This window comes from Urocitellus parryii, chromosome 3 (genome assembly GCF_045843805.1).
Source record: "Urocitellus parryii isolate mUroPar1 chromosome 3, mUroPar1.hap1, whole genome shotgun sequence".
Taxonomy (NCBI): domain Eukaryota; kingdom Metazoa; phylum Chordata; class Mammalia; order Rodentia; family Sciuridae; genus Urocitellus; species Urocitellus parryii.
This window is the reverse complement of record NC_135533.1, coordinates 174,609,041-174,626,270: the sequence shown is the minus strand read 5'-3', so window position 1 is coordinate 174,626,270 and position 17,230 is coordinate 174,609,041. Positions and strand designations below refer to the sequence as shown.

At 36.8% G+C, this 17,230-nt stretch overlaps 1 protein-coding gene across 1 annotated transcript in view; it reads left to right on the top strand.

Moving 5' to 3' along the window:
- The first annotated feature begins 153 nt into the window (after positions 1 to 153).
- The window catches only part of Dennd6a (DENN domain containing 6A), a 67,523-nt gene continuing 50,446 nt past the window's right edge, over positions 154 to 17,230 (top strand). Inside the window, exons 1-3 of the mRNA XM_026388559.2 lie at positions 154 to 403; positions 13,615 to 13,653; positions 13,754 to 13,796. Of these exons, the coding sequence (XP_026244344.2) occupies positions 167 to 403; positions 13,615 to 13,653; positions 13,754 to 13,796 (319 nt within the window). The 5' untranslated portion in view covers positions 154 to 166. The remainder of the gene's footprint in view (positions 404 to 13,614; positions 13,654 to 13,753; positions 13,797 to 17,230) is intronic.

Below are 17,230 nucleotides of genomic sequence, written 5' to 3'. Positions count from 1 at the left end.
GGGAGACCCAAGCCGAACCGGGCTCCCAGGGTCACGTGGCCTGAGGCCCCGCCCCTACCAAGCGGGTTCCCGGCGGCTGCAGTAGCGGCTGCTGCGCGTGCGCCGAGCCGCGCGCTCTGCGGCGCGGTCCACGGTGGAGGCGGCGCAAACAGCAAAGGGGCGGCCGATGGCTCTGCGGGGCCCAGCTGGCTTGGGGCCCGGCTCCTGCGGGCCGTTGGACGAGGCTGTGGCGGCGGCCGAGGGGCGCGAGGCGTCGGCCCTTGTGGCGACGGGAGCTACTCTGGAGGACGATGAAGAGGACGATGGCCGCGGCCGGGGCCTGCTGCGCTGGGACGGTTTCTCGGCATGGCTGCACTGCGTGTGTGTGGTGGGCTTCGACCTGGAGCTGGGCCAGGCGGTGGAGGTGAGGCCCGGCCGCACCCTGTTTCCACGCTTCGCCCCCGCGCGGGCGCGTCTGGCTCCAGCAGAGCCTGTGGCCCGCGGGCCGGCCCGCCAAGACCCCAGCTGCCGCTCATCCGGGCGTGGCCCGCAGCTCCTCCGCGGGTTGGGCCTGGCTGCGGTCCGTCTGCCGTTCTCTTGGGAGGATCTTGGGCTGTGGCTAGGGTTGAAACGTGAGCTATAGGCCCCTCCTAAATGCTTGTCTTAAAAAAAAAAAAAAAAAAAAAAAAAAGTCACAGGAATAACTGAAAGGGTTAGCAGCACCTAGAGAAGGCAGCAGGCAGGATGTTTGAGACTTGCATGAGAAAGAAACAATATTTTGACGTATGGTGAACTGTAATAGCTGAAATTGAAAAAGTTTTTAGGCATTTTGTTCGGTTCCTTCTTTTTATTACTCATTTCTGTTATTTCTTAATACTGTTTCTGGAGTAGTTGGCCTGAGGACTTATGTCAAGATGAACATAGGGAAAATAATTTGCTTGTAAATCTCAAATTTTCTGTCTTTTTATGTTATCTTATTGATTTCAGTAATTTTTGATAGTGTTTAGGTCCTTTTTTGTAACACAAAAGATTGTCTTTATGTGTTCTTCCTTACCCCCCCCCAAAAAAAAGTTATCAAAAGGTCATATATTTAGAAATTTTGTTGTTGTTTTTTCTTTTGATGTTAATGACAGTTTTTAATCTTATTATGACTTTGGTGGTCTAAATGGACGGAGAAAAAAAAAATTGACCAGAACTGCTGCTTTTATATTTAACCTGTCTTTTTGATGTTTTATCATTATACAGTTCAATAAGCATTGAGTTTTTGCTAAGATCTAGGCAATATGCTAGTTACTAGACGTATAGATATAATGATATACTTGTATATTCAAGTTAAAGTATAATGATATATAACTTGTATATTCTTGTATATTCAAGAATTAATTCAGGACCAGACACAGTGGCATTCAGTAAATACTTGTTGACAGAATGAGTGAATATGTGAACAAGACATTGATAGACCATGTATGATTACATTGACATGTTAACCTGAAGTTATAGGTACAGTAAAGTAGAATTTAGCCGGAAAGCATAGGATTGGGTGTTTGTAGTTGACTGCATTTTAAAATAGCTAAAAGAGATCCTTTTGGATTCTCATCATTTGGAACATTCTTTACAATATGAATATGATTTTGCTTTTTTTTAATGAAATAAGATGGTTATCATAGTTGAGGTTCTGCAAAAATGTGAATTATTAAAGTACTTATTTTTAATTTCATTTCCCCAAACTGTACAGGGTTTCCTTTAGGTCAGTAGTTCTGAACTTCTTTTGTGCCTAAACCTTCAAAAAATGTGAACACCATGAATTCTCTATTACAAAATGTCTTATTAAGACAAAATTATGTATATGCTTTGATGGACTGTTTGAATTTATTCATGAACCTTCTATTCCAGATTGAGTATCACTGATATTAGAAGGTGTAGGATGAGGGTGGGAAAGATTTCCTAATAAAGAAAGATTAGCACATTAAATGAGATACAAAACAATTTTGCTTTATTTGTTTCTAAAGGAGGAATGTGGAATATTGTACCTTGCCTCTTTTAAAATGAAAATGGACCGAGCCAATGGTGTATATTTGTAATCTCAGTGACTGGGAGGCTGAGACAGGAGGCTCACAAATTCAAGACTAGCCTCTGCAGTTTAGTGAGGCCCTAAGCAACTTAACAAGACCCTGTCTCAAAATAAAAAGGACTGGGGATGTACCTCAGTGTTAAAGGGCCTCTGGGTTCCATCCCCAATACTAAAAAAACAAAACAAAACAAAAAAACAAAACCAAAACAAAACAAAACAACAACAACAAAAATAACCCCCCCAACCCAAACAAACAAAAACCAGAAAATGAACACAAATTAGTAACTAGTATAAAAACTAGTTAAAAAATGTTTCACTTTTGTATTAAGACCATATCCAGGTTGAAATGGATAAAAGGGGTGGCTGGAATGGAAATGTGTAGACTTGTGTTGGAGAAATGACATAGAGTAGCTATAACCCTACATCCTATAATGTACAACCAAAGGGGCTCAAGAGGAATACTAATTAAAGAATAGGTGTAAAGAAAATTTGGAAAGTAATATCCCGGAACCCACCTGTGTTATCAAAAAGGCAGTCATTGAACCTTGGCCTGAGAGAGACTGAGACGACTGTTCTGCCCTGATAGCATATATTGGTAGATTTCTTACAATTGCATGAACTGTGACACTTGGTGGGGTTGTGGCTCAGGTGGGGGTTGTGGCTCAGTGGTAGAGAGCTCCCCTATCATGCACAGGGAACTGGGTTCAATCCTCAGCACCATATAAATGTAGAATAAAGATATGTATCCACCTAAAACTTTAAATTAAATATTAAAAAAACACAGTGACACTTAACTGAGCTTAAATCCCTACTAAAATGATAGTATGGAATAGTGATCAAGAACCTAGAATCTAGAGCTGAACTGCCAAAATCCATGTGAGTAAGTTACTTAGCTTTTTTTCCTGAGCCTCACATTCCTCCTCTTTATAATAGGACAACTACCTATATCATGGCATTCTTGTGTGGGTAAGGCAAAGTAATGTTTGTAAAGCATTTGGAACAGTGCCTGGGAAACAAATCTATGTAAGTTTTTATTTGGGAAACACTTGTTTCCTAGAAATTCCCTTTTTCAGTGAAGAGAATTCCTGACTTTTGCATTCTGAAGTTGGGCCCTAGTTTTATCACTTGTAAAATTGGGCTTGCATGTGTGTATTTGGTTGTGGACTACAGAAACTAACTTTTTAAAAAAAAATATATATTTTTTTTACATGTTGATAGATCTTTTTATTTCATTCATTTATTTATATGTGGTGCTGAGAATAGAACCCAATGCCTCCTCGCACATGCTAGGCAAGTGCTCTACCACTGAGCTACTACCCCAGCCCCTACAGAAACTAACTTAAGCTAGTTCAAACAGAAAAGGGGACCTTGGAGTAAAGGACACGAGTGTTAAAAGCTATTCAAGTGGAGCTTCGGAAAATGGCTAGAGCCCAGAGCCAGGAAAAAAAAAAAAAAAAGAAATCTTGTTCTTTTTTTTCTCTTTTGTGGGTCTTTTTCATGCTACATTCTTGCCACAGACTGACTTCTGCTTCTCTCTTCTTTATGGTGTGGAAGTTGCCCTTTTTAACTGCATAATTGAAGAGTGAATCTTTTATACTTGGAATCTTCCAAACACCAGAGGAAGGTAGCCATGTTTTGAGCAGGTTTCCACTGAGATACAATTGGCTGAAGACCTGGCTGGGTGGGAGAGTGGTTCACCTTGTATTAAATGTCCGTGGAAGGCCCTGTCCTAGGTAAGGGAGATGTTAAGGAGATCTTTTAGGGTGAGAAAAGATTGAAAATTGTGTTGACTATAGGAGATGCACTTACCTTTTCCCCTGAAGTGATAGCATCACAAAATCCTTGTCCTCTGAAATAAGGTTTGAAACTCCCTGGATTTTATAGACTCTTGCACTTCTAGCTTTGAAATTATCTGATTATATAGTAAGGGCTGAATTATCTGAATCCAGAACTGTCTAGTTTATTAAAAAATGTTTTTTTCTTGAATGATAGTAACATGCTCCTTGTTGAAAACTTGACCCTAATAGAAAATCATAAACACTGGAAAATATCCCTCCTAATTCCACTACTAAGAGGAAACTTCTGTTAATATTTGGCATTTATGTTTATGCTTTTTTCTCTTTATAAACTTTTACATTAATTAAGGATCAATGTGATTGTTATGAACAAAAATCTCATTTAAAAGTAAAGGGAGATTGATTGAGAAGCTTCTAGGCAGTCTCAAAACCCAAGTGCAGGAAGCAAGGATGAACCTCATGGAATTTTTATTTATTTATTTATTTTGCTTCTTTTATTTATTTATTTATTTATTAGTTGTAGTTGGACACAATACCTTTATTTTACTTATTTATTTTTATGTGGTATTGAGGATTGAACCCAGGGCCTCACATATGCTAGGCAAGGGCTCTACTGCTGAGCCACAACCCCAGCCCACCCTCATGGGATTTTGAAAGCCCAGGCTTTTGCCTTTGTCTCTGAGTCTTTTGTTTCTGCTCCTCTTTGGATGTCTGCTCCATATGCCATCCTGATGCCCCTTTTCTCTGTAAACAGAGCCTCAATTGCTACTCCTTCACTTATGCCTTACTTTAGGTACCTGGTATTAATTTTAGCCAAAATCTACACTTTTCTTTTGGAACCAGTATGAAGCATAATGCAAATACTAGAATATCCAGTTGACTCAGCAAAGGTCAGTACCCTCTTTGGTTCAGTCAGCTGTGGTCAGGAGATAAGAGTGTTAGTAGTAATAGAGGCCACCTAGGCTTACCTCTGCAATAGAAGGGGACACTTCTATTGGGCAGCAGTCCCACAAACATGAACCTGATAAACATTTTCTTTTTTTTTTTTTAATACTTATTTTTTAGTTTTCGGAGGACACAACATCTTTGTTTGTATGTGGTGCTGAGGATCGAACCCGGGCCACACGCATGCCAGGCGAGCGCGCTGCTGCTTGAGCCACATCCCCAGCCCCTGATAAACATTTTCATAAACAATTTGCTGGATCATTAGAGACTCTTCATAGAATTTTAATATTTAGTTATTAATATTATTTACACAATGTAGGGGGTTGTTTGCTTCCTTCGTATACATGTTGGAGATGTTCTCCATTTTTCAGGTTCTTTATGTTTTAGGAATATATGGCACTTCACAGAAGGTTGATGTTTCCATAATTTGGGGTTGCTGCCAGATGCACTCTGGTCCCCAGATTTTGTAAGAATTAAAACATCACTCAGCTCTCTCTGTCTTGAAGGCTATGACTTATCAACTTCTTGGACAGAATTTCAATCTAGTGAAAAGAGCCCAACCTTTGGGGTTTTGAACATTTTCTAGTTGTCTTGATTAATAGCCAGTTTCATCAGCTCTCATTTCATCAGCTCTCATTTTCCTTAACTATAAAATGAGAAAATATTATCCTGCAAGTACTCTTGAAGGTAAAGAGAGAATGCATGTAAGAACTGATGACTATCATTGAATGCCTGCTCAATATATTAGTTTATTTTATAGACTAATTGAATAATCAGAATGGGACTCTTCTTGGCTAATCACCCATTCCCATTATTTTGCTACAAATATGTTTTAAAATTCTTTTTAGTTATACACGACAGTAGAATCTATTTTGATATACAAGCATGGTCAAGTGATTTTTTTTTTTTTTTTTAAGATACACAATTTCGGGCTGGGGATGTGGCTCAAGCGGTAGCACGCTCGCCTGGCATGCATGCGACCCGGGTTCGATCCTCAGTACCACATACAAACAAAGATGTTGTGTCCGCCAAAAAAAAATAAAAAAATAAAAAATAAAAAAAAAATTAAAAAATTCTCTCTCTCTCTCTCTCTCTCTCTCTCTCTGTCTCTCTCTCTCTCTCCTCTCTCACTCTATCTTAAAAAAAAAAAAGATACACAATTTCCTGGAATGCATGTATATCATCAATATTAAAAGCCTTTCCTGGAATCAAGTTTATTAGATTTCATTTTGCTGATAGTTTATGATACAGCCTATTTATATGTACATAAATTTTGCATTCTACTTCTTGTTGAAAAGAATTTTTGACCACTTAAATTATCCATATAAAACAGGAAAGTATCATTAATTTATTTATAGACTTTATTATGATTATTTGTCTCTTCCCTTCCTTTTTTTTTTTTTTTTTGACTACTGTATTGGGAAATGAACCCAGGGTGTCATGCATGCCAGGTGAGCACTCTACCACTAAGCTCTAATGAGATACTGTCCTTTGTCCTATATTTTTAATTTCCCTGTAAACTGAAGATAAATCTTTGTCTTCTTTTCCCCTTTTGGTGTTGGCAATTGAACCCAGGATCTCCTGGGTGGTAAATACATACTCTACCACTGGGCTATTCCCCCAGTCCCTAAAGATAAACACTTTTTAATATTTTGGGTCATAAAATAGCCTTGGGTATAGAGAGACTGTTCCAGCTCTGGTCTCCAGTAAAGAGAAACTTATGCCATTTTTAAAAGAGCAGTTAGCAGAATTGACTCTCCCTCTCCTGTTTTTTTTAAATTACTGCCTGTTCCTTCCTTATCTGGTAAAAAGGTAGATCCTGGAGTGTCACCACATTTTTTTTTTTTATCTTAGCAAAAGTGGGCCATGATAATAGGAGGAAATGCAGGGTATTAATGGCCTTTAAATTTCCTCACAACCTGGTAGTACTTCATAAGTAGCTTGATATAATTCTTTGATTTGGAAGATAAAGCCTCAAGTGACTTCCTGAGCCACTTATATACCCCCCAGATTTTTTTTTTTACAAAGGCTTCTTTAGTTTTAATAATTAATGATTCTGTTATGAAATTATATAATCCATGGCTGGGGATGTGGCTCAAGCGGTAGCGCGCTTGCCTGTCATGCGTGCGGCCCGGGTTCGATCCTCAGCACCACATACCAACAAAGATGTTGTGTCCGCCGAGAACTAAAAAATAAATATTAAAAAATTCTCTCTCTCTCTCTCAATCTCTCCCCTCTCTCACTCTCTTTAAAAAAAAAAAAAAGAAAGAAAGAAATTGTATAATCCCATCTTGGAGATAATCTGAGACATCCTCTTATCCAGTTAGCCTTTGCACAAATACTTTATGCTTTTTCTATTTACTGTAAGAGTGAGTGATGTGAAACATTGACAATTGCTTCTAAATTTTACCCTGTTTTGAGGGAAGTGCTTAACTGTTCATTCCATGTTTAAAGTATTAGTTTTCCAGTAGTATAATTTAGCTTAGATTTTTAGTGAGCTGGAGTCTGAGGCCCAGTCTTTTCTGATACTGTAATATTAGAGCATTTTTCCACTTTTAAAAAGAAAACGAACTTTTCTATCGAACTAAAACATGCATAGAGAAAACCACACAAATCCTAAGTCTGTAATTTGGTGAGTTTTCATAAAGTGAGAGTACCCATATAACTACCATGTAGATCAAGAAACGGAATATTACTATTGCCTCAGAAATTTCCCTAAGTCCTCTTTCAATCATGACCACTCACTTCTCCTTCCCCAAGGGTAACCATTATCCTTATCTAGTTTAAAAAAATTTTTTTTTAGTTGTTGATAGACCTTTATTTTATTTACTTATATGCAGTGCTCAGAATTAAACCCAGTGCTTCACATATGCTAGGCGAGTGTTCTACCAGTGAGCAAAAACTCCAACCCCTCCTTATCTAGTTTTATGCTAGAATTAGGTGAATAAATAGATTTCAGTTTTTCTATACTGCATAGTTAACTTGATATTATAGGGCATTCAAGCATACTTTTTTTATGTTGTTTCTTTTTTTGGTACTGGGAATTGAACTCAGGAGTGCTTTCCCTTTGTTACATCCCCATCCCTTTTAATTTTTTTTCATTTTGAGACAGACAGGGTCTAAGTTGCTGAGGCTGGCCTTGAACTTGATATCTTTCTGCCTCAGCCTTCTTTTTTTTTTTTTTTTTTTAAATCTTTTTTTTTTTTTTTTTTAAAGAGAGAGTGAGAGAGAGAGAATTTTTATTATTTATTTTTTAGTTCTCGGCGGACACAACATCTTTGTTGGTATGTGGTGCTGAGGATCGAACCCGGGCCGCACGCATGCCAGGCGAGCGTGCTACCGCTTGAGCCACATCCCCAGCCCTGCCTCAGCCTTCTGAGTCACTGATAATACAGATGTGCACCACTCTCTCCTGCAGGAATTATATCCGTATTACTCATTTAATGAATTCCTGCCTAACTCTAGAGTCTTTTATAAGTTATAAAGGATCAATTTTCATGTATTGTTAATTTTTGATGGGTACCTGTTGTAAGATATGCTAAGGCTGTTTGGATAGGCCATAACAATTTTTTTTAATATAGCACCAGTCAGAGAGAATTCTATATTAGTGTGTTTTCTGATATTGTAGTGAAATATCCAGCACTAGGTTTATTTAGCTTACAGTTTTGGAGGTTCAACAACCTGGCACTTGTGTGTGCTTAATTTTGTGAGGACTTTCTAGCTATATGACAACAGGGTGGATGGCATCTTGGTGGAAGCACATATTAGGGCAGATTAAGATAAAAAGCAAGTGGCAAAGGGCCTGTCTCGCATGTGTGAGGCACTGGGTTTGATCCTCAGTACCATGTAAAAATAAATAAATAAAATAAAGACATTGTGTCCATCTGTAACTAAAAAATTAAAAAAAAAAAAAAGTGACTATAGTGGGGTCAGGGAGCTTTGCTGCTCTTTTTTTGTTTGTTTGCAGTGCTGGAACTCAAACCCAGGGCCTTGCGCATGTTAGGCAAGTGTTCTATCATTGAACTACATTTCCAACCCCAGGCTGCTTTTTTATAACAACATCCTGTCCAAGAAACTAATCTGCTCCTCAAGACCAGCATTAATCTCTTCTCAGGGTAGGGCTCCATGACCTAATTATCTTCCACCAGGCCCCACCTCTGATATTTTCCACCATCTCAAAACCCCCACTGGGACTAAGTTCCCTGAATGTGAACCTTTAGTGGACATGCTCAAATCATATCCAAAACATAGTAGATTATTTTAGGTTTCTCTCTCTCTCTCTCTCATTTTTAAATCAATGAAAATGTTCATTTTATTATTAAATTAAAAAATGTTTCATAATATTTTCAGTATAATCTTGAACATAAAATAGGGAAGAAAGATTTAAAGGGAATATGAATTCCATTCTTCCAATTCAAGTGTTTAAGTCATTATTTTCACTAAATCAATTAAGTTCAAGTCTGAACCACCTTTTCCCAGACTTGAACTTTATTTTGAGTCATTTGGAGAGCCTTCAGTTTTCAGAATTAGACCAAGGACAGCAGAATCCTGAAGAAGGTCAGTATGTGACTAGCAGCATCTTTTAGGTCTCTTTTTAAAGAGAGATTTTATGTTGAGCTAGGGTGGTCAAAGCCCTGGTTTTGACACCCAGCACTGAAAAGAGAGGGAGAGATAGATATTGTGTTTAATATGACTGGGAAGTTCAAGAACAAGGTGCCAGTCAATTCTGTTTCTGCTAAGATCTCTCTTTATGGCTTTCAAACAGCCATCTTCTTACTATGTCCTTACATGGTGTAATAAAAAGAAATTTTTCTGATGTTTCTTTTTTTTAAAAATTTTTTTTAGTTGTAGTTGGACACAATACCTTTATTTTATTTATTTATTTTTATTATTCTTACGTCCCAAAGTCTGCATCTCCAAGTTTCATTACAATGGGGCTCAGGGCTTTCAACATCAGAATTTTAGGGAGGCAATTCAGTTATAGTACCATCCAAATGGACTAGGCATTTCAGAATTGGAATCCAAATTTATCCCCAGATTTCCTGAGAAAATAGATTCTTTTAAGTTTTACATGGACAAAATATCTTTATTTTACATTTAAATAGTGCTGAGGCTTGAACCCATTGCCTTGTGCATGCTAGGTGAGCACTCTACCACTGAGCCACAACCCCAACCCTGAAAATGATTCTTAAAACTAAATTTATTCTCAGTTTAGAAGCCAACCACAGTTTCATGTGACCTCAGAGGGGAATTTTGTGTGAGATACTCTTTATGGGTTTGGAAGAATATGTTTCTCAGAAGAAAACAGTAACTATTTATCAAGGCATTTATGTTGTGGGAGAATTTCCTATTGATTTCGGAACTGAAGGATTACTTCTTTAAAAATTAACATCAAGAAGATATTCTAGGATTAGATATGTAGCTTAGTGTTAGGGAGCTTACCTAGTATATGAGGGTTGGATCCACAGCACTTGGGGAAAGAAGGGGAGAAGGTATTCTATAAAGCTGTATTTATTCTGGAAAAAAGAATTAGAGAAATGATTCTAAGACTGTTAAAAGAACTTGAATGCTGGGGTTGTGGCTCAGTGATAGAGTGCTTGCTTAGCACATGTGAGGCATTGAGTTCGATCCTTAGCAGCACACTAAAATAAGTGAATAAAGGTATTGTGTCCATCTACAACTAAAAAAAATAGATAAAGAACATGATATTAAGCCAGGCACAGTGGCACATACCTGTAATTCCAGCAACTTGGGAGGATGAGGCAGGAGGACTGAAAGTCTGAGGCCAAATTTAGCAACCTAGACCCTGTCTCAAAAAATAAAAAGGTCTGGGGATGTGGCTCAGTGGTAAAGCGCCCCTGGTTCAACCCCCAGTACCAAAACCAAAATAACCACAACTTGATGTGAGAGTTAGATTTTAGTGTTATATTTAAGTGGGTTAAGTCCTTTCCTTTTAGCAGTCATTTTGTATAGGAATGGCTAAATGAGATATGTTGGACTGTTTTATTGTGATGAATAACAATTTTTGACAAAAATGGATAAATAGTTCAGGATTTATATAGTTGGAAATTAAGAATGGCATAGCATTTTATAAAAGATACATTTAACCTTTAGCAAATGTCTCTATTTAGGGACCAAGGAGGATTATAGCCAATAGGGAAAAGAATCAGACTTCCCTTAAATGCCTTTCTAATGCAAAGAAAATTTAAAGTCTAGAAAATTAAAGTCTAGCAGTACCTTTTTCTCTCAAGGAAAGAAGTCAACTGTGCTTCTTTCTGCTAAAAGTGACAAAAACAGCCCAAACTGGAATAAGAAAATAGAATTTATTCATGTTATTATAAAGTCCTCAGATATGCCTGATCCAAAGGACAGTTGAATATATGGTTTAAGTATGTGGTAAGAACTTGGTTTCTCTTATCTTTCTGCTATTTCACTGTAGAGGTCTGATAAATATTTTATATTTAAATGATATGGAATATCATTATTAAATATATTAATAGCAGGTGGAAACAGTTATTGAAAGATAACAATAGAGCATCACACATCAATGGCAAATATTCTCAGCCCCCTGTTCTGCACTGGGGTTTGAACCATGATGTGCTCTTTGACTGAGAAATAAAAATGTCTGAAGACATTTATTTTGAGTCAGGGTCTTGCTAAGTTACTGAGGCTAAACTTGAACTTGTGATTCTCTTGCCTCAGCCTCCCAAGTAGCTAGAATTTAGGCATGTGCTACTGTGCCTGGAAGAAATAGCTTTGTAATTTAATTATTTTAAAAATTTTTTGATGGTGCTTCTGGGGATTGAACCTTTGGCCTTGTGCAAACTAGACAAGCACTCTACCCCTGAACTCTACCTTCAGCCTCAATGGGAAAATAGAATTTTTGTTTGGAGCAAATAGTTTTCGGAATATTCGCAATTTGAAGGGGGGGGGAACCCAGTTTGAGAGACAGCTCAGAATTGAATAAGAAGAAGTCCACAAAATACTAGAGGAAAATGTGCTAATATAAATTTGTTTTCCAAATTTCAATTCCCTGTCATATTATTTGTACTACTATTGAATATTTTTAACTGGACTCATCACCCACCTCTACCTGCTGCTTTTACTTTGCTATGCCTCAAGCATTTGTATCTAGGCTATTTTGATTTTTTGAATGTTAGGGTTTTTTTCTCTGTACACTTAAAATACAAATAACTATTAAAATTTTTAAATTGTCTAATTATTTAGAAAACAAGGATTTAATATATAAAGGTTAAAGAAAGAACTTTCTAAGAGTAAGAATAATAGTAAATCATAGTCTATAGATTTGACAGCGTATGAATTTAAAGTTTCTTTCCATCAAATAACCAAAACTGAACTACAAAATGTTTACTGTGAATTGAAAAGTTTATAGCTTGAAAAATTTATAACATTGCCTGTTATACAGGGAAGACTAAATTGTGTATGTATGTTTGTGTTGTGGGCCTAACATTCAACCTTAGATTGCCCTTTAGCACCAAACCTCTGATGTCCTGTTTGAAAAAATCAGTCTTATGATATTGATACCATGACGAAGAGATATTACTGACAGTTCCAAAATATGCCTTTTGTACTTCAAGAATGTATAGGGTCAGTCAGCTAGTTAACAAGTATTGAGTACCCACTTTTTGTCACTTTAGTGAATTGCTCATCTTCTAAGAAGATCAGGATGGTCATAACGTGGCAGTGGATTGTTCTATAGAACAGATGCCCTTTGGATTTGGTGTTGAATAGTGTTTTTTCTGACAGCAGATGCTCTGCCTTAATCCTTCTTCTTCCAAAGGATCCAAGGGGCAGTAGTTCTCAGAAGGTGCTGTGATCACTGAAGGTACTAAACTAACCAGTGTCGGGAAATGTATAATGATTATTTAAGGGAAATGAAGGGAAGACTTTTTAAACTTAAGGTAATTCTTTTGTTTCTTTTTGTTTTTCTCTTAATATGTAATTAATGATGTATATTACTTCTTATAATCAATCAAATTCTTTCTTAAACGTTGATCCCAGTAGAAAGATAGGTTTCCTTCTTTATAGGGTAAATTGCCAAAGCTGTCCTTAAACTTGGGATCCTCCTGCTGTAGCCTCCCAAATTACTGGGATTATAGGTGTGAGCCATTGTGCCTGGCTTAGATTTTTTTCTTTTCTTTCTTTTTTCCTCTCTCTCTTCCTGTTGTATTCTTTTTTTTCTTCTTTCTTTTTTTCTTATCTTTTTGTCTTTCCTTCCTTTCATCCTTTCTTTTCTTTTTCTTTATTTGGACAAATCCAGGGCTCTGTCACTAAGCTACCTTTTTATTTTATATTTCTTAATTTTTTTAGTTGTAAGTGGACAAAATATCTTTATTTCATCATTATGTGGTGCTGAGGTTTGAACCCAGTGCCTCACGTGTGCTAGGCGAGCACCCTACCACTGAGCCACAACCCCAGTCCCATATTTTTAATATTAAAAAATAATTTTTTTGTAGTTGTAAATCGACAGAATACCTTTATTTGTTTATTTATTTATTTTTATGTGGTGCTGAGGATTGAACCCAGTGCCTCATACATGCTAGGCAAGTGCTCTGCCACTGAGCTACAGCCCCAACCCATGTTTTTTAAATTTTGAAACAGGTCTAAGTTTGCCAGGCTGGCCTTGAATTCCTGGGCTCAAGTGATCTTCCTCCCTCAGCCTCCTGAGTAGCTGGGACTGCATGTATGTGCCACCACAACTAGCTTTGAAGTATTTCCTACAGCTCTTTTACCTCAGTTAACTAGAATTTTAGAAGTATTCTTTAATGTTTATGCCTAACAAAATTAATTATTTTCTTCCAGGTAATTTATCCTCAACATTCCAAACTTACTGATAAAGAAGTAAGTAGAACTATTGCTCCGTATAATCTATTGTTATATTTCTGTTTGTTTTTATTGATGTGTGTATATCAGCATATATAGCTTTTGTTTTCTTTTTCAGAAAACCAATATTTGCTATTTGTCTTTTCCAGATTCAAATTCAGGTAACTATTTTTCATGTGGTGTTCTGTTGAATTATATACTAAGAATACTGGTTACAATTTTAATCTGTGAAAGTTAATTGAAATGGCATATTAGAATGAAGTCTCAATTTTAGCCCAACAAATCAGTGATTTTGATTCCTGGTTTAATGATGTCTAATCATGTCATAGTTGATTTCAGTTGGTTCATTTCTTAAAGGAACTTTTACAGTGTGCTGAGGTAATAATACATCAGGGGACAATAAACTGTTGAAATAGTGAGACTGAAAATTAACAACATTGGTATGTTTGGGGACTTAGAGTATGTAGTTTACTTTGAGTTCAGAATTTATGAGCTTGCCTAACTGTAAAAACAGTGAGTTAAAGAAGAAACAACAATAGAGTGAATCCAGTTATGAAACATGACTATCATTTATTTTTATATGGATTAATATGACAAGTACTTGCAGTAGTGCTTGGTGTGTAAAAATCGTGTGTTTGCTTATTGTTAAACTTCACTTTGCTAGTCTCTTTCAAAGTATCATTTGTGTGGTCCTAATTGTTGACATCTTTCAGGTTGCCTGCTATATTTTACTTTCAAAACAACTTTTTAGGCTTACAGTGACCAGAACATTCAGATTCTTGGGCCACACACAATTAGAACACAAGCAAAATCACTCCACTTCCCTTTCCTTTTGTGGTTACTTCTAATATCCTGTTAATTTAGTTCAGTTGATCTGATTTGGGAGATTTAACATTTAAAAATTTTAAGCATTTTTCTCTTTTCTGTATAAATGTTTCTAGAGTTTTTTTTTTTTTCCCAATACATTTGGAATTTGCAGCCTTGGTAAAATATGTGGAAGAAAAATGATAGATATCTCAGTAAATTAGATATTTGCCTTTGGGAGATTATAATAGGTCTTTTGTTCTGACCTGTAATTATTAGAAATTTAGTAATTTTTGCCCTTTTTTTGGGGGGGAGGGTACTGGGGCACTCAACCACTGAGCCACATCCCCAGCCCTATTTTGTATTTTATTTAGAGACAAGATCTCCCTAAGTTGCTTAGGGCCTTGCTAAGTTGCTGAGGCTGGCTTTGAACTCCTTATCCTCTTGACTCAGCCTCCTGAGCTTCTGGGATTAGGTGTGTGCCACAGCACCCAATTAATTTTTGCCTATTAATGAAATAATTACATAGAGGTCTTCTAGGATCTGTCCTTGTTTAAGTCAATATTATTATTATAAAATCTACACATTCAGTTCTGAATTGTAGTTAATGTTGGAGTGGATTTCTAGGACTCCAACTGAGTTGTGTGGTTTATAGGATGAATTAAATTTTTGAGATTGAAATCCAGTGGATTGTATTATGCTCTTCTCTTTCAGACCACAGCTGGTTGTCATAGCTCTCTCTCTTTTTCATATCTATACATGAGCATAAGGGGATCAGAGACCCCCTTCTCTTCATGCTGCTTGGTCTCAGGATTATTTTGAGCTGAAGGCAATTGGGAAACAGCAGTTGCAAAGATCCCTCTCCCTTCTCATTGTGTTCCGAAAAGCAGGACATAAATTTATGAAGGTGTTTACTTGCTCCTTTGTCATACTGAGAAGGGTAGAAAGATTCTGAAACATTGTAGAAGACTCTTATCTTAGGTGGGCATGGTTTCACAAGCTGTGATCCTAGATAGTTGGGAGGCTGAGGCAGGAGGATCATGAGTAGGAGGCCAGCCTGGGCAATTTAGCAAGACCTTGTCTCAAACTGAAAAACAGGGCTGGAGATGTTACTCAGTGGTAGAATGCTTGTTTAGCATGTGCCAGGCTCTGGGTGCAATCCCCAGTAATGCAAAAAATAAAAAAGGAAATAAAAAATAAAGACAAAAGAAAAAGACTCTTCCTTGGAATGGTATTAGCTTCAGTTTGTATAAATAGGTCTTACTAAAATAACCTTATCCCCCATTAGTTTTTTTTTCTACATGTATTTTTTGTTCCACATTTTACTGGTTTCAAGAAGCCAAACCCCAAGACTGATCATTTCTCTGCAGTTTATCCCCTTTGCTAAAATGTTACATAAGCTCCCAGATCTAACTAACTTTTGAGGTCATTACTTTTTTCTGTGAAGTGTTCATGTGCATGTGAAATAAATATTTTCTCTTGTTAATCTGTTTTGGTCGATTTAATACACGGGTCCTAGCTATTAAACCTAAGAGAGTGGAGAAGAAACTTCACTCCACCCCAGCAAGCATATGAGTTAATATTTTTTTTTGGTAAATATTTTTTTAGTTGTTGATAGACACAGTATCTTTATTTTATTTACTTAATTTTATGTGGTGCTGAGAATTGTACTCAGTGTGAAGCAAGTGCTCTACCACTGAGTACAGCCCCAGTCCTAGAAGTTAATTTCTCAAGAAGATACCTTGGTGTTTGAGTATCTGTTTTAATATCTAGTTTTATAGTTAGCCTCTGCATGTATCATTTTCTTTTTGGAAGTTAAACTCAATTGTATATCTATGTAAATAAAAAACATTTTTTTCCAATATTTTAGGCATATAAATGACCCACATTTTTTTTTTTCTGGTATTGGGAATTGAACCCACGTTCACTTTACCACTGAGCTACATTCCAAGCCCTATTTATTTGTTTATTTTTATTTTGAGATAGGATCTTGGTAATTTGCTGAGGCTCTCAATAAATTGCTAAGGCTAGGTTGGCCTTAAACTTGTGATTCTTCTGCTTTATCTTTCTGAGTCATTGGGATTACAGGCATTCACCACCATGTCTGGCCTTAGAGATGCTTTTTAATACCTTAAAAAAAATTTTTTTTTTGTAGTTGTAGATGGACAAAATGCCTTGATTTTATTTGTTTATTTATTTATTTATTTTTCTGTGGTGCTGAGGATTGAACCCAGTGCCTCACGCATGTAGGCAAGCACTCTTCCACTGAGCTATACCCCCAGCCCTAATGCCTTTTTTTAATAACCTGCACATCGTTTTATCCAAAGTATCATTGGTACTTCAAGTGGAATTGATAAAAGATTTTGAAAGTTGTCACCTTGCCATCTGAATTGATGAACATTAACTAGACAGCAAGAGTCTATATATTTTGTACATGTTTAAGATCATTGGTCCCAGTTATGATTTCCAAACAGTTTGCTTCTCTTCTGTGTCTATTAAAAGGAAGCTGAAATTACTGTGCCAACTTTGGAATGGATTTTATAGTGCTATGGAAGGACATGGTGGAGCAGACTTTAGGAAAGTATCATAAATCAAGGTTTTGTGTTTGTGGATATGCAGAAGAAAAAGTAAAGCAGCATTTTAGACAGTATGAAGGCTATATTGATAAAATGATTTTGGAATTCTCAATGGAATGGTTTGCCAGTCTCACCATCCTTCTTTTCTGTCTGTCTCTCACTCACTCACACACGAACACACACACACACACACACACACATTTTGTTTATTTATT